This window comes from Chelon labrosus (genome assembly GCF_963514085.1).
Source record: "Chelon labrosus genome assembly, chromosome: 10".
NCBI lineage: Eukaryota > Metazoa > Chordata > Actinopteri > Mugiliformes > Mugilidae > Chelon > Chelon labrosus.
The window spans coordinates 16,606,288-16,623,895 of record NC_140360.1 but is presented as its reverse complement, the minus strand read 5'-3'; the positions used below and the strand labels follow the sequence as shown (position 1 = coordinate 16,623,895).

Below are 17,608 nucleotides of genomic sequence, written 5' to 3'. Positions count from 1 at the left end.
AATACGTAATCGCAACAGACACAATAGACAGTAGCCATTTTGTTGTAGTCTAATACAGCTTAATAGTGCTCAGATGATGCGTATCACTATGCCGCTGTTAGTGTGCTGTCCATCACTGCATAAAGCCGACCCATACGTTTTGATTTGCCCGACAGATCATCACCAGGCATAATGAATTCTGCTCACTGGCTTTCAGGCTGCATCTATACAGAGTCTGCTTTTGAAAGCATGCATGCTTGTGGGTTGGTGTGTCCGGATTGCTCTGTAATTATGCTGCAAAAACAGCTACTCAACTTGGAGTTGGAGCCAATAAATGCAACACTTTTCTTTTACTAAATCACTGAAACGTGTCTCAGTAGATGGCCTTTTCAACCATAATAACAACTGCCTGTTCATTGCCATGGCCGCTAATGTAAGCACTGTTGATTTGCCATACTTACACTAATCTATATTTACTCCTATTATGCTGTTTGATAAAGGTTGAGTTTTCTATGAGCTTCCCGGACAATGCATTGAGTATAATGTTAAAGACAAACAGGACCTGCAGCAATAACATGAGACACGACCTGAACCCAGCTGACTGCATGAAACATGGATCTAAACCCATGGGTCAGGTCTCAGGTGGACAGTAAGTAATACAGGAACACAAGACTCAGAGGCACCTCTGCTCAGCTCTCTTCAATAGCACCACTCATCATTGTATTCGACAGGGGATTATAAAAATATTAGTTTTTCAGTTTTTAATGGAGTGCAGGAAAACAGAGCAGCCTTAGGTCACCACTTGCTTGTTAGAAGTTGAAGGACCTACTTACGCATTTATTGGGTCAGTTCCCCTGGTGCAGAAAGTACACCTATTTCTACAGACAGGAACTTTTTCCGGTAAAACTGAAAGAGGGTAGCGACCCAATACGCCTAGTGAACCAGCCGCCATTGGTTGGGAGAAGATCTATAATGTATTAGAGGAAATAAACCTCTTACATTATAGAATTTTTGATGTGAAGTTTAGAGGGAAATCACAAATTTGTGAATATGCATGAAACTAGAAACTCTTCTATTATCATCCTAACTAACAAGTCAAATACTTCACACTTGCATTTAAGTACAATGGTTGAGTAAATGAACTTTCCACCACTGCTGAAAAATGAGGAACCAAATTATTGGGTCTAACTAACCAATCTCAAAGAATAGAGACAAACAGAAATCCAGCATGATCCTGAGGAAAATCAAGAGCTTCCCTTTTGTGCAACACACACAAGCTGCACTCTTTGTCAAAAAAGAAGATATATTACATTACCCATTTTAATATTTTCTCAAATGAGTGAAACAGCGCCTCTTCCTTCCGGCTGTCTCTTCTGCTTCCTGGACAAAAGACCTCAGTGACAGACGTAGTGGGAAATGTGGATGGGGGTAGGTGATTGCGGGTGGGGAGCGGGAGAGAGCCGGGTCTGTGAAATCAAGGACCTCTACAGTAGACCATGATTCTTTTAAAATGACACTACAGATTAATTAATCCACTATACTGTTAATATTGGCCCGTCCTTTGACTAGCAAAAAAATGCATTACAGCTAGTTAACTGGTTTAGTTTGAAGCTGTTTTATTAAACACTTGGTAATTGTTGTGGATTTTTAGGATGTTGACCTATAATTCTTATTCTGGATGATATGTTAAAAAAAAAAGAAAGAAAGAAAAGAAAAGAACAAAACATTTAAAGCATGTTTCTCATTCTTTATGCGGAACTAATGTTCTGTCGCTCTGCTGCGGTTCAGTTTCACGGGGGGCAAAAATATGTGACGGACCATTTTATCCAGCGAGGGACAGCTGATACATGTTCAACAACATTACACACATATAAGGCTACATACCTGGTTCCAGATTATTTGTATTAAGAAATGCCTTGTTGATGTGTTGAAGACAGAGGCTTTATCTGAGAGGCGGTTATGTTGAGTTGATCGCAGTAACGTCCGAGAAGATGTTTGCTAAACCGTTTCGTGTCAAATCTAACACCGCAATCAAAGGATCCGACAGGTGACTCACTGCTGCTGACACCTTAGCACAGAGTTTTACTTAATTTATTCGCTTCTGTGGCTGTTTTTTTATTTATTTAATTTTTAAATTAACAGAGCCTGGCGTAAACATATCAAGAGGCTGTCCAAATATTAGACCCCATCTGATATTGCTGGGACAAGTCAAAACTAGAGTAGTTCTTCTGTTCAAATAGCTTCAAGATACCAGCTGGCAATGTCAGTCAATGTTAAGCTAGGTTACTGTATTATGTTTCAGTCCGACTATTTGTTATTTAGATGAATGGCAACTGGTTATTGTTTTGCTGTGCCTGTTTAACTAATGTCAGCTGGAATGGCAGCTATCTCTAAAAAAAAATTCGCCTGTGTAAGATAATTTGTGCAAAGAATATCTGAAATCAAAGCTAAAACAACAAAGCAACTAGACTTGTTTGGGTTTAAGCCTTGATTTCAGATACACCATGGCCTGGATAACAGATTGCTGGTAAAACAAAATCCTGTTTTAGAATGCCACAAATATAAGTAAATAAAACGTACATTAAAAGGTGACTATATACACACACACGCAATTAAGAGATATATATATCTATATATATATATATGTCTATATATATTCATAATTAAACATTTTTAAAATCAATATTCTACATATGGTGCTGTACAATGTGTAATTTGTGTGTTGTTTTTGTCATTGTCTCCAGGAGAAAGCTCAAAGCTGACATCACTGCAGCCTTCCCTTCACTGTCTGCTGATGAGCTGTCGGAGCTGGTCCCCAACAAAGAGGAAATAAATGTGGTGAAGATTTATGCGCACAAGGGAGATGCTGTGACGGCTTACATTCTTCACAAAAATCCATTGTTCTTTGAACTGGAGAAACGCCTTTATCCTACAGGTAGTGAACCATGCAATGAAGTGAACTGACCGGGTGTCGGAGTTGCTCTTAAGTAACTTGTGCGTTGTCATATTTCTCAGTGTATGCACTTTGGCGTTACCCTGCTCTCTTACCAACATTCAGGACATGGTCTCCTGTGCTTCAGAAGTTGATGGGAGGGGCAGGTATGTTTTTATTTTTTTAAGATAAATCAGTCCTGTGCAGATTTATTAGTCTGTTTTAATTGAGATCGCACATGTTTAATGTCTTTCTCCACTCTGCGAAGATCTCATGTTGCCAGGTGTGGTGGTGCCTTCATGTGGCCTTCCTGATGTGAAACAAGGGGACTGCTGTGCTGTTACAGTTGTGAACAATAGGTATGTTATCATAAAAGAATTGGAAACATGTCCGCCACATTCTTCACAGACACTTGGTTGTTTGCAGAGCTCCTGTTGCAGTCGGCACAGCTGCGGTGTCCACTGCAGAGATGCGCGGTTTGGGTATGAAAGGGAGAGGAGTGTGTGTCCTCCACACATACATGGACTATCTCTGGTTAGTAAGTCTGCATTACTGGATTATTCTGGGAAAAGGATGCTTATGTTTATTTGCAATGGAGTATTTGCAGTCTTGACTAGTTAGATTAGAAGGTCTGAATTTGTTGAGAGTGCAGCTACAGCTGGCAGCTGATTAGCTTAACATTAGAAATAGGCTGACTTGGTTACCTTTTGAGCCAGGCTAGCTGTGTCCGCCAATTCCAGTTTCTGTGCTGACAATCACATGGTTACCAGGCAGATATGTTTTTGTTTGTTGTTGTTTATGAGTTGTGGTCTTGACAACTACTTTGCCTGTCAGTATTCAAACTCAGCCATCTAGTCAAGTTAATTTTTTTGTTTTTCATATCCTGTTTAGGGCATCTGGAGATAAGTCAAGCCCCCCTTCTTTACCCGAAGCAGAAGGTGAAGGACAAGGGCTGAATGAAGAGGAACATGGGGTCAATGAGAAAGAAGAAGAGGAGGAGGCTGAGATGTGTGCGGAGGAGCAACATAGTCCTAGCAAAACAGTCGCAGATCAAGCCTGTTCGGGTATTGAAGATATGAGTCTAGCTGAGCAGGAGGAGGAGAAGGGTGAAAAGGGTAATGAGAAAGAGGAGGAGAACCAGGATGACCAGAAAACACCACAAGGTATCAGGCTTAGTCACGTCTCCTGTCATATTTGTCTACATGTGTAAAAGGTTGTTGGAAAGTGGAAGAGTTAAGTCTACTACAGCTTCATAAGAACCATTATCTGTAAGTGATTTAGGCATTCATTAATAAATGGTTGCAGGGCAGGCTTGAGTGTGACCATATGGTTGGATTATGTTGACTCAGTTAGACATTTTATGATGTGATCAATTGGGATAAGAGGAAAGGAAGTGACCCAGGTCATATGCTGATTTCACAGAGATAATGGACGCTCTGCTGTTGCAGTGCTTTCTGCATGCGCTTAAGTGCAAGGTGAAGAAGTCAGAGCTCCCTCTGCTGACAAGTACATTTCTCCGCAACCACATGTTCTCATGCTGGTAAAGTATATTAATCGTTTTGGAAGTGCTAAGAGGGAATTGAATGTAGCACTGAATGCAGATTCTTGTATATTTCAGCCCAAGCGGAATGCAACTCGACATTAAGAAATCCAGCTATAAAAAGGTATATGTGTGTTTTAAAAACGAATAACATTATGCCCATATTAATAGAAAATATATAGCTTCTTCTGTATGCATGTTTTGTTTTCCTCAACAGCTGTCCAAGTTTCTGCAGACGATGCAGCAGCAGCATAATCTCGTGCGAGTGAAAGAACTCACCAAAGGTGTTGAGAGCATTGTGGAGGTGGACTGGAAAAATCCAGAGTGAGTGTCTCAATTTAAAGAAATTCTTGGTTGGGATTCAAACTCACAACCCGCCCACGTTCTGACTGACTATCCATGTGCTTTTCATTCGTGATAAACTTTATAGATTGCGCTACTTCAGAGCTCCACAAGAGACGGATCTTGAAGCAGCGCCATTGCAAGATGGAGGGGAAGGAGAAATTCCATTCCATCCTCCGGAAATCACAACCCTGTACTCTGTGACCGCTCGGCTCGAGCCTCTCTTTCTGGATGCAAACAAGAGGTGTGTGTGTGTGTGTGTGTGTGTGTGTATTTGTGCGTGTGTGTTTTCTTAACCCTGCCTTCTCAATCAGCCTCATGTTTGCATGGTTCAGACAGCAGGGGAACATAGCAGGGACGGTTGGAGCTTGTATTTACTTAGAGGAGACACTGAATCCCCAACAGCGCCATGAGAGCTGCACTATAACCAACCTCAACCTCTGACCTCCCAGTGAAGAGATAAAACAATATTCCCATGACACAAGTCAAACAGTTCGTAGTCTACAGCTGCGTCTGAAATCACTGCCTTTTCGCTGCACATGTAACGGACACTTGCTCATTTCCTCCATATTGAGCAGGAAAGTGAGATTTCTGACACTTGAGAGTTTTCAACAGCTTTGGTTTTGCATCCTCGTCATGTCCGGGTCACAAGTTTTATGACGGCAGATAATTGGTACAGATGATACTAATGGTGTCAGTGACGACTGTGATTCATTATAATGTTCTAGTAAGCCATGACAGAGCGTTAGTGTGCGTGTTACTTGATGATTTTCCTCTTGTGACATCAACATGACTTCTGTGGAAAAAAAAAAATACTTGTGGCAGGAATCTTGGGAATAAGTAACCTATAAATTTAACACTGGCATCGTACAGTGTCAAGACATGTTTTTCTGTTTTTTGTTTTGTACAAAAAGAGTGGATTTACACATTTCAAGTTGGAGTTAGACGTGTTTGTGGAAAACTCACACCAGACGTGTTATTATTCTGTCAAGCAGTGTTTGTTTAAATGTCGTAAAAATGTCATGTTCATGGTTTGGGCTGTTTTACATATATTTTCTGGCCTGGAACCAGTCTCGGGGTCTTGTGTATTTGGCCTGTCTAGGGACGGGCAGTGCAAACTGGCTCAGGTTATAAATTCTGTGGTATGTGGCATTAGTCCATGCTACTTTATAAACACTCAGTGGCCAGTTTATTAGCCACATCTTACCGGTATCACAGTCTAAAACAATTATGGAATATATCCATGAAAGGAAACTACAAACTACATCTTCCAAAAATCCTGAAGTTGATTCTACACATTCCTAAATCCATGTCAGGAAAAAACTGTACATTATATTTTTCATGAAGGTGTGAGTTTATTCCATTATTTAAAAAAATATATATCATAAATGATATTTCCACATTTTACCTTAATAATTTTCTCACGTGTGATTTCCTCTACAGGAAAGGAGCCACAATGCATCCTACTGAAGTAAGAAGTATTGTCACAGACTATGTCAAGAAGAATGAACTAGTGGATGAAAATAATAAGAAGTAAGATGCTTAGATTCTTTAGGGGTGTTATGTAGACCTACATAATTTAAGAATCTAAAGTACTGTCATTTCCTAATCAAATTCTGTTTGCATGCCAGCAGACATAAAGGATGTAAAACATCTGAAAGGCTCACAGAGGGGGTTTTGAGCTTCGTGCAGTGGTTAAAGGGCAGCCTTAATGGCAATTAAACCAACACAGAGCTGACACTAGGCCACGTAATGTCATTATAATGAGCTAAACGGTTTAAATGTGACTCTGAAACCGTGTTTATTTTTAGGTCATGAAAGTTGGTGCATCTTCTGATGTGACACAACTTGATAACTGGCAATGAGGCAAATTAAATAAACCCTGTGATTTAGCTGGTTCAGGCAAACGAGGCAGCATGTCCCCTGTTATTGACAGCTTCAGTGCTTTTCTCCCCTTCACCAGCTACGTGACCATTGACCCCACTCTATGTGACTGCTTACTGGAGAAATCCGAGTACCAGGAAGTAGAGTCTCTCAAGTGGGACGACCTCTTTAGCAGGTATTTATTTATTTTTCTTAAGGGACCATGTAGAATATTGAACATATCCATCATACCCTCGCCATATGTGAGGATAGTTTACAGTTGTACTAGATTTGTAAAATGTTATGCTAGTCTCCTCAGGCCTGCAAAGGACATTGTGTAAAGAACTGTAGGGACCATTAAGAGAAATTTCATTATTAAAATACTCCGTATCCAGTATACCACCGTTACAATTATTTTTAGTTCCTTTTACCCCACATAAAGGCCTCTTGCTCTTTGGATAGTTCATGGTTGATGTTTGGATGTTCTGGTGTTGCTTTTATTGCAAATATTAGTATATAGATATAAATCATTTGTCTTGTTTAAGACAATGTTTGCAGTAGTATTGGAAGTAGTTGTAAGTCCACCTAGCACAGTTAGGCCATTTATTTTTGTTAATTGAAACGTATTGTCCACTTTCAAGAAGATGTATAGTTATGCATTAAGGTAATACACTGCTTGTGCAAATAAACTACAGAGGTCGACTACAGAGGTCCCACATGGATACCACAAATTACTTAGCCAGTCTAGTTTAAAGAGACCCTTTTCTTCTCAGTATTGTAGTATTGACAGATTTATATTATAGAAATCGTTTTATTGTGCAGTTCCTCAGTCTTTTGACAAAAATGGGTTTGATGACACAATAATAAGTATTTAATTATTTGGTTTTTGTGATAGTTGAGTAAACAACTCGTTTTTCACAGGACATTGTCAAGAATGCAGGAGTGTTATCAAGTTGTGTTCCCTGGACAAGCACCTATAATGAAAAAGGGCCATATTGAGCCCATAGACATTACGGTGGCTTCTCGTGGCTCCAATAAGAAGGTGGGACTTTTTTCTACAATTCTTAATATCACCAGCTGTAGATAGGTTTGGCTATTTTAAAACTATAATTGGGATGGACAGGATGTTAAGCAGTTAAATGATCAGCAATGCTAGCAGGATAATATTTGCTGATTAGTTAAAGTGGATCGGAATGTCACTTCTGTAAGTATTTGATCTGAAATGACAAATAGCAATTGACCTTGTGATGACACAAGAGGAAAATGTAATCTTGGAGATTGTTTGTGACAGATTTCAGAGGACTGACAAAGTTTAATGATTCGTCCACTGGGATCCACAAATAGCTATACAGATTTTGGACAGCTGAATCACAGGCCAACATTGCCATCCCTGGAGTCCTGTCTCTTCATGGCTAAACTAACTGGAGTGGGGCATTTTACAGTTGAAGGTTAACCTTGGCAGTTCTCTCCATTTGTACAAGCTATGTAATGGAGACATTGTTTACATGTGATCTCAGACGTACCTTTGACATTTCTGTAGTTCAGTTCCTTGTCGTGTTTGCTTGTCTGACATTAAGCTAATATCTGCTTATGTGTCTCACTGGCTCATTTAGGGTTCTTACTTCTTAATTGCTTCCATGTTTTACTTGTAGGTGACTCTAATAAAGAACCTGGAAGTGTATGGTTTGGATCCCACAGTCGTGGCCACTGCTTTACAGCGTAGAGTCCAGGCCAGCTCTGTCTTACAGCCTATTCCTGGAGCCAAGGACAAAGTCCTTGTCCAGATCCAAGGCAACCAGATTCATCAAGTCAGCAATTTGCTTCTCGGTATAGAACTTAATAATGCCAGACACACCTTAAACATTTTCTCAACAGTTGATCTGCACTGCTTCTGCATAACTGAAGTCACATTGTCTTTTATTTATATTTCAGAACGTTACCAAATTCCTCATAAGTACATCCAAGGACTAGACAAACCGCCAAAAACTGGGAAGAAGAAGTAAAATTTCAGTCTGCTATACCGTCTGTTCATTGTATGTATAGAACTGGAAACGGATAACCATTCATGTAATAAAATGGAATCACTGTCTTATTCTGAAGGTTGATGAATGCTGTTATTACTGCCTTTGTTATTCTGCACTAGCTCCCAGAGGTATAGTAGGATAAAGTTTCAGAGCTGAACCAGACCTGTAGTTTTTAGCTGCAAGGTAATTGGTTTCCAGAAGCGCAAGAGAAAACAGTTCCCTTAGCTTCTGGCCATTAAAACATTTCAGTGAATGGTCTGGTCTTTAATGTGACTGAACAACTTCAATAAATGTTCCAACTGATTACAAAAAATAAAAAACAAAAGAAATCAGATTGACATACATCTAATTGAATGTTATACATTATATACATGTATACACACACACACACACACACTTATATAAATATCTGGGTCTATGCAGTATCTTAGCTGTTCCCAATTCTGCACTCTTCTGGACAGAGATCTCAGATGTTGTTCCTGGAATCATCTGGAAGTCCAACAGGATCATTGCTCGGCCATTCTCTGCTACCTTTGGAAGTGTCTCCTATTTTGACCTTGGCTCTTCCAGTCAATACTCTGCACAGATGTTCCTGTACACTATTCCAGCAACTTGGTTATGGTGTTCCAGTTATGCCTTGCCAGCTAGCATCTTACACCCTGGTGTTATGAGCTGCTTTTTTGTCAGGGGCATCTTTGCACAGCCTTCACCTTGGGTCACTCCTGGTGTGGTAGACCGTGGCTTCTATTGATCTTGGTCTTAGAGCCTGTTCCTGTGCTGCCATGATTAGTGCCTCTGTGCTGTCTTTCAGTCCAGCCTTTGATAGCCACTGGCAGGACTTCTGGACGTCAGCCACTTCTGTTATCTGCCAGTGGTGCATACTATGGAGAGGTTTGTCCTCCCCTGATAGTTCCTGATCTTTTGTCTCTTTCTCCTCTGGTTTCTGCTGCCCAGGGTAGTTGCTAAGCATTTCATGAGAGGGGGCGCATCTTTCTGATGAACTCCTAGAGATGTTTCATCCTGGATAATGCCTGGATGATGATGCTCACTAGGCCTCGTATAACCTCAGGGTGCTGGCTTTGTAATGAAACCTGCAGTGCATTATGAGGACCCGCCTTACTTTCTGTAGTTATTTGGTTATGGCTGCTTTCCTTTTGGCCTCTTCATGGTGTCCTTTTGCTTGCATAAATCCAAGGTACTTGTGTACTTGTTGTACATCTGGTATGTTGCCTTCTGGTAGAACAATCCTCTCTGTTCTGACAACCTTTCCTCTTCTTGTTACCATCGACAGGTTATTTAAGGCCTTTGTCATGCATTCATAGACAGCTGATGGTGGATTGATATTGACAATTTTTAGTGACGAGTGAGATGAGGAAAAATGTCGGGGCCTTTGTGGTCTGTGCTTTAACTGGTTGACTGGTGGGGTTACTGGCATACGGCAGTTTTTCACCTGAATTTGCACACGGAAGCTGCCATTTAAAAACACAGTGATAGCTTATGACGGAGAGGCATCAGTTAAGGATGAGGATTTGACCAACGACCCCACAGCATTTGAAATAAAGTCAGGGTGTTATACTATAAGTGTTGCCCCTCGTGCTGTTCTTAAAGCAGCCACTTTCAGGTTGTTAGTCATTGTTGTGAAATACTTGAAAGCCCAAATAAATGATTGTAAGAGAGTGCTTGAACCAGCACAAATGAGGTCATATGGTTTTTCTTACACTGGTGTTACAACCGTACTTCACAGCATAAAAAGGCCAGATATAAGAGTTTGAGTAAGAAAATAAATGAATTAAAAGTGAAGACTTATATATAAATAACACAAATAAGGAAAACAGGCCTGGGTGATAAAGATAATCAAATCAATGCACCACCCAAAGACAATTGCACTGCCGCTATTTTGTGCAGTGTTCCTCAGAATTCATATTCTGCTTTGGTGAAGGCACCACAACAAAGGAGTTTTTAGACTTTCTTCCAGCTCCTCGCCAGAATTACCATAAAACCTTGACTTAATTTGATTTTGGTTGTTTTTGTCTGTTTTTTCTTTCTGAAGTTATGAACTAAATTTTAACCAAGGCTGTGTGTAATTACACAGCATCAGTTTTGTTGAGGTAAGGCCTCTGCGGCGGCCAATCTCACGAGCCATCTCCAAATATGGCTTTTGAGTCATCATCATGTTTTTTTGTTTTTTTTTTTTGAGCATGCCATATTGGTAAAAGATGGAATTTGTGCCAGTCTGTTGAAGGCGGTCCACATTTATTCATAGTCCTTTACACCCGAGGGTGTAAATTCCACTGGGGAAACAGGATCAAGTCTCTGTCATTTATTCTAAATCATTTTAGTAGTAACCTACTCCCAACTGGATTTTCAGTTTCCATTTTTTTTTTGCCACAGTGAATATAGTAAGGATGCCAGTGGAATGTTAGCTGTCAGAAAGTATTTATAATCTGAATTGGTAACTATAAATGAGCTTGATTGGGGTTATTACATTGACAAATTGATCTTGTCGAGAAAAGCTACTTTTTGACTTGACTTTTGGAGCAAATACTAGCTGTGGATTTCCTTTCCATAGTACTACACAGCCCTCAACTCTATTTTTGTCTCTTGCTGCTGCTGCCGCCACCACATCTGGTACAGCTGCCACGAATCAACTTATTTAGAGGCATCACTCGCCACTACTTGTTGTTTTTTCCTCATAGTTTTTCCTTAACAGCTTTTTCTTTATTTTTTCAGATGCCAAGAAAAAAAAAACAGATTCCTTCTCACTGCCAGTAGTCAACTTAACAAAAATTATGTTCACTAAATCATTCACCTTCTTAAGTTCTGCCCCACGTAGAATATCCATGCACTTGTCTCGGTAAGCAAAGCACAGGTGTATTAGTGATGGCTAATGCCATAGTGTGAAATGTGAAATACTGCCATAATTAAGACACTTAATTATGGCAGTATTTCACTTCGCTTTCCCTACTGACGATGTAAAATGTGTGAATAGGGACCACTGTCCAAAGAACAAAATGTCGGAACGTTCTGTCAATTCACCAGCGGAACGACGTCTCGGAAATCCATATGAGCTACAGTATCGGACTCATGAATGAAAAAATTAGCTGAAAAGCTTGTTACCACTCAGACATTCACTGATGATGTACGCAGTGTTTTGGCCAGCAGCTGTTGTGTCTGTCAAAGGCGCCCGCCTCAGTTCAGCATGTCTGACGACATCTCTGACTGCCCACAGTTCTCCGGCTGTTCTTGAATTGACTGAATGTCCAGTTTTTCCGTCTTTCAAGCAGAGCAAAGAGTCTTCTCTTGATAAAAGCGTCAGTTCTCAAATAACGTTCTCATCACATTAGCTTCTGGTTCAATACATTAAAATGACTTTCAGTATTTAGAGAAAGTTGCTACTGGTAAACTAGATGTGCCACAATTAGACTACTATTATTTCATTCGGAAAAACTTTTTACACTACACAGGCTGAACATCAACACAGAGACGTTTATTTTTTTTCTTTCTTTCATATCCCATTTTCAGGTGGTAATTATAAGTGAACTTGTGACTCAGATTAAAAAAAGAAATCATTCATCACTTGTTTTTCAGTTCAGGCAATTTTCCTCCGTCTTGTACAATACACTAAAAGACGCCTTAAAAGGTTCATTCACGTTTTTGCCAATTTTACAGGGTTTTCATTAAAGTGCACCAGTGCTGCTAAAAATAAAAGTAAGCACTGAGCCTTTAATTTTGACTTGTAGGAGATATCTTTGTGTATTCACAGAGGTGCAGCTGGTCAACAGGCAAGGCAGACAACTGTTTTGCATCCCGGGCCAGTAGAGGCCCCATTAAAGGGCTGAAAACTATAAACCTCATCAGTTTGTTTTTAATGAGCATAGGAGACTTCCTTGAGTGTCCATCACCTGACACCGCTCTTGTGAGGGAAATTCTTAAATGTCCCTTATTATTTTAATATCGTATATGAAACCTAACATTCGCCTGATGACAGCTGGGATAGGCTCCAGCAGACCCCCGCGACCCTTAACAGGACTAAGCGGGTACAGAAGATGAATGAATGAATGAATGAATGAAACCTAACGTATGTGGATGCAACATTAGATTGTATGTAGGGTGGAAGCTTGTGGTATGGTCAGAAGCTCTGCCTTATGATAATCATGTGGTTGCAAGGTATGAATGGATATGTTGTGGTATGCTCCATTGTATAATATGTTGTGAAAATTAACATAAGGAACTCACTTTAAGGAGTTCATCCTGATGTGCATGACTCTTTAAAGTATTTAAGTGTGACAGAGGCGCCCATTTGAAGAAAAAAAAAAAAAGGATATCTCTGGGGGAGTGGAAAAAAAAGAATGAGGAGAAAATGAAAAAAAAAAAAAAAGACTGGAAAGAGGAGCAGATAATAGTGGGCACGCTGCTCTGCTAGCTAATTAACTTAAGTGATTCGCTTAGCTATGAGGTACATGACCACATCTGTTGCGGACTTTTTTTGCCTGGAGCTCTAATAGACTCTAACAATAGCCTGTGTGTATTAATACACTGCCTGGCCAAAAAAAAACAAAAAACGTCACACACTCTACTATTTCGTTGAACCGCCTTCAGCTTTGATTACAGCACACATTCACTGTGGCATTGTTTGATAAGCTTCTGCAATGTCACAAGATTTATTTCCATCCAGTGTTGCATTCATTTTTCACCAAGATCTTGTATTGATGATGGGAGAGTCTGACCACTGCGCAAAGCCTTCTCCAGCACATCCCAAAGACTCTCAATGGGGTTAAGGTCTGGACTCTGTGGTGGCCAATCCATGTGTGAAAATGATGTCTCAAGCTCCCTGAACCACTCTTTCACAGTCTGAGCCCCATGAATCCTGGCATTGTCATCTTATAATATGCCCGTGCCATCAGGGAAGAAAAAATCCATTGATGGAATAACCTGGTCATTCAGGATATTCAGGTAGTCAGCTGACCTCATTCTTTGGGCAACATAATGTTGCTGAACCTAGACCTGAAGCTACCCATTGCATCAGTTGGGGTTAAATAACTTGTTGCCAGCTGAGAGATAATCACCCATGTAGTAATTATCCAATAGGAGGCTTGTAAGTATTTGCTTAGTTAAATCCAGGTGCACCTTTTTGTTTGTTTTTTGGCCAGGCAGTGTATGTGTGATGGCAGCCAGATGGTTCCTTAATAAGAAACTTTTCCCTCATTGGCTTGAAGAGCTCATTTGGAATGCAGCTAGCTAGGGTTTGGTGATATATACAAGGCACAGATAATGAAATAATACCAAATAAAGATGGCCATTGTTAATTGCAATGTTGCAAAGTTGGTAAAAAAAAAAAAAGTTACATTTTATAATAACTGCACTGAAGCATTAGTAAACCATTAATAAATACTTAATTCATCATTTATAAACTAACACTCCTACATATTATACACATTAGTAAGCAGCTTATAAATGCATTCATAAATGCTTTATTCCTAACCATATCTATAACTGTTTAATAGTGGTGTTTTCATACTTTACTAAAGATCAGTTTTTCATTTATAAATTACATATTAAACTGGTTATTAAGGACTTAACAGGGCTTTATAAGATGATTTATAAAGTGTAAGTAAATGATTAATAAACTATTTAAATGTACATGTATATATCTTATTATTTACACATGTAGTAATTAGTTACTAAGTGTGTTAATAATACATTTTGTTTAACAAATAATTCACATTGTCTTTTTGTTATTGTTGATACTGTTTTTGTTCTGCCATATGCAGTTTATGGAAGAAAACCATCTTTGACTCATATTTTGAGTTCATGTAGACAGAAAAGGAAAATCACTAAACATACCGAAAAGAGGTACAGTGCAGTGTATTATATTTCACACACTTAGTAATTCAGAATATAATAAATATTCACCTGTACAAATTGTGGGTTAGAAAGATATGTGGTATATTGTCTATCTGTGGTACAAAATCAAACGGTAACAAAGCCTTATATATTAAAATCCCATTGTTTTATTTGTGTAAAACATTGTTATCTGATTATGTGTGTATCCAGATAAAACAGCTTTGTCATGATGGTCACCTGATCCATTTCAATCATACTTGCCGGGAGTGATAATGTCTTTCAGGACAGGGCTTCATGTTTGTTTGCTCTGGGTCTTGTAACCAAATGCAGGAAATTAATATTCTGACTTTTAAAGTCCAACGTCAAACACTGCAGATATGCGTCAGGATTGTTTACAAAGAGCCATTTATTTTCTGTGATAGAGAGCCAGAATGTGTAAAACATAGTAATAAAGTAAATTAAATAGTGTTTTATGGAGTCTTAGCGTAGTCTGCTGACAAAAACAAAGTCGTTAACTGGCTGCGTCTGCCATGAGAACATTTCCTCGTCTCTGACACCGGCGAGGCACACCTGTGCTAATTTTCTTGTAGACAACGAGAAAGACACAGCAGATTTTTTTCTTTCTATGGCTTTGTTTTCCAGTAGAATGTAACTTGTCTGACACAAGCCAAGAACTCCTGGCGAAACTTGGACTGCGTGCACACGTACAGGTACATGTTCGCTGCAGCGTTGCTCAGGTTCAGCATGGTGCCGGTGTCTGCTGCTATATTTACCCCGAGGTTATAATCGTTGCGGTCCAAAGTGTACATGTGAGTTGTGCGGACGACAATCTGAGTTATAGCACGGGTGACGGAGAGCAGCACGAAACTCATGGATACAGTCACCAAAAGAACCACCGACTTTCTCGTCCGGGAGCGAAGCAGGGGCCTGACTTTTTGAACCCTGGGAGTAAACTTTGTACCGATGTGAACCCGGTTGCTGAGAGAGATCAGGCGCAGGGTCAGCCCGTTAAGTGTGAGGATGATGAGGAAGGGGAGTATGTAAGCTTGCAGTGTTTGAAACCAAACCAAGGTGTGAATGAAATGACTCGGGGCCTCCTGTGTGTATATGCACATGGTTTGGTTGTTCTCATAGACTGAGACGTTAGACCAGTAGTACGGAATGGCAAACACATGACTGAAGATGAAGATGGCTATTATGGTGCATGCTGCGCATCTCGGGGTGCAGATTTTAGTTTTAATCTTCCAGGTGTGGATGGCGACAAAACGTTCCACTGTGAAGAGAACCACCAGCCACGTTGAGGCATTGTAGGCGCCGTAGTTAAAGACGTCTCTCAGCCTGCACCACGGCTCATGACTCCAAAATGGCTCCTGCTGGTGGTACTTAAAGGAAAGCTCAAGAACCACAATGAAGATCAGAACAAGGTTGTCAGCCACAGAGATGGCCATCAGATAGAAGGCGCTGGACCTGGAGAGCATGCAGTTCCTTCTCCAGATAATCAGGAAGGTGACAGTGTTGGCTGAGGAAAAGACTAGTGTCAGTGCTACACATTAGCCTCAAGGATAACACCACTTATCCAGCAAATCAACTTTTCTAGATGGAATTAAATCAGTATGATATCAGCCAAGAGCTCTAACTCTCATGTACTTACATGGGATACCCACAGCTGCAAGGGCAGGGTAGAAAACCTCTTGTAGTGTGACCATCCAATGTTTCGTTTGAGAGTTCATGTCCTCTCACGCCAAATATTGTCCCGGGAACTGCACTGCCTGAGCACATATTGCTCAGGCACGATACGGTCACTCCCACTTCATGTCGCTATCCAAATCATGACTGTGTGTCAACAGCCTGGCGTTATACTGGGTGTTGCTGATTAGAGGGAATTCACGATGGTGTGACAGCGTGGAAAAGCAGGAAAGCAGAGGCACAAATCAGCATGTGTTTTTATCTGAGCAGCACAGTTTTGAATTGAGCGAAATGGCATTGTCTTTAAAGGTGGAAGTAATTTTTTTCCAAGGATTGAGCTTATTTAAGTAAATCAAATGGATAGCACACGTGTGAATAAATCACATTTAATCACCAAGAGATAGATCTTTTTGACGTTTGGTGTCACCAGGTGCACAGCTCTTGGATAATTTGTGAAACTTGGTACTATGTTTTGCTCAGAATGAATCATAACCACTTTTCATCTGTCCTCTAATCTGGTCCAAGTCTGTCCAGTTCCTTATAAATACCTGGAAGCGTAATGAATTCCCTTCAGCTTCTGTTGTTTTTAATACTTATGAACAAATTGTACCATGCTAACCTGCTTTTTTTTTTTTTTTTTTTTCGATTTATTGGAATAAAGACATATCCAAGGGATAGATCATGACAAAGTGCAAGCACTTATTTCCATCATGGTCCCTAATGTTACAAGACAGGACATATATCCACATAAAACAAAACAATTAATTTTGCTTATCCAAGGTTGGTGAACATGGCAAGCATTTTATCCATTGCACTGTTGCCATACATAACATAACTGACATAGTGACCATTCACTTATATTCTGCTGGACACTGCTGGATTTTCCACAGCAACCCAAAGTTTCCCAAAGTACGAGCATTTATCTGTTGAGATTTAAAAATTTTTTTTTACCTCTTTACCCGTGCACAATGGCTTGACATAACTAACAAGTAAGAAATGAAAAATGACACAGAGACACAGAGCTTGCTTCCTTCGTGTTTGCACACATTGATCTGACATCTGATAAAAAAAACTGTTTGCAAATTTCACGGCCTAATCCCTTATTGGCAGGACAGTTAAAGAAAGAAGAAGAACTTAATCTATGATTACCCAAGGAAATGAAAGGCGGTGGAGGCCTGCTAGTTCCTGATGTTCACACAGAAAAAGCTAATTCCTAAAACTCAAGGATTTTAAGGAGAACAAATAATGAAGACAGTCATGCACATCCACTTGTTTGCTCAAACAGGGTTTGGCATCCCCCACCTAGACAGACTCTCTCTGTGAGCCATAATAACAGAAGTGGAATTAATATTAATAAAGGCTGATGTGAGCCTTTTTCTGTTCAGAGTTAGCCCATTC

At 39.9% G+C, this 17,608-nt stretch overlaps 2 protein-coding genes across 2 annotated transcripts; one reads left to right on the top strand and one right to left on the bottom strand.

Moving 5' to 3' along the window:
- The first annotated feature begins 1,795 nt into the window (after positions 1-1,795).
- Positions 1,796-9,271, top strand: eif2d (eukaryotic translation initiation factor 2D). Its single transcript, XM_084553377.1, has 15 exons — positions 1,796-2,026; positions 2,724-2,914; positions 2,995-3,078; positions 3,180-3,270; positions 3,338-3,445; positions 3,803-4,074; positions 4,334-4,451; positions 4,530-4,575; positions 4,669-4,775; positions 4,882-5,037; positions 6,237-6,326; positions 6,757-6,852; positions 7,578-7,698; positions 8,309-8,483; positions 8,589-9,271. Exons 1-15 carry the CDS (start codon positions 1,971-1,973, stop codon positions 8,657-8,659), a joined length of 1,782 nt encoding a protein of 593 aa, XP_084409503.1. The 5' UTR covers positions 1,796-1,970; the 3' UTR covers positions 8,660-9,271.
- A 5,876-nt stretch (positions 9,272-15,147) lies between these two features.
- Positions 15,148-16,692, bottom strand: LOC311493805 (putative G-protein coupled receptor 139; the record flags this gene model as incomplete). Its single annotated transcript, XM_084552589.1, has 2 exons — positions 16,176-16,692; positions 15,148-16,043 (listed from the first exon to the last, which is right to left on the bottom strand). Exons 1-2 carry the CDS (start codon positions 16,252-16,254, stop codon positions 15,148-15,150), a joined length of 975 nt encoding a protein of 324 aa, XP_084408715.1. The 5' UTR covers positions 16,255-16,692.
- Positions 16,693-17,608: the final 916 nt, after the last annotated feature.

Excerpts from the sequence above, each read along its gene's own strand:
- eif2d (XM_084553377.1), top strand. The coding sequence starts at position 1,971 with ATGTTTGCTAAACCGTTTCGTGTCAAATCTAACACCGCAATCAAAGGA. Across the intron at positions 3,271-3,337 it reads GTTACAGTTGTGAACAATAG|AGCTCCTGTTGCAGTCGGCA; the intron begins GTATGTTATCAT and ends GGTTGTTTGCAG. Across the intron at positions 7,699-8,308 it reads CTCGTGGCTCCAATAAGAAG|GTGACTCTAATAAAGAACCT; the intron begins GTGGGACTTTTT and ends TTTTACTTGTAG.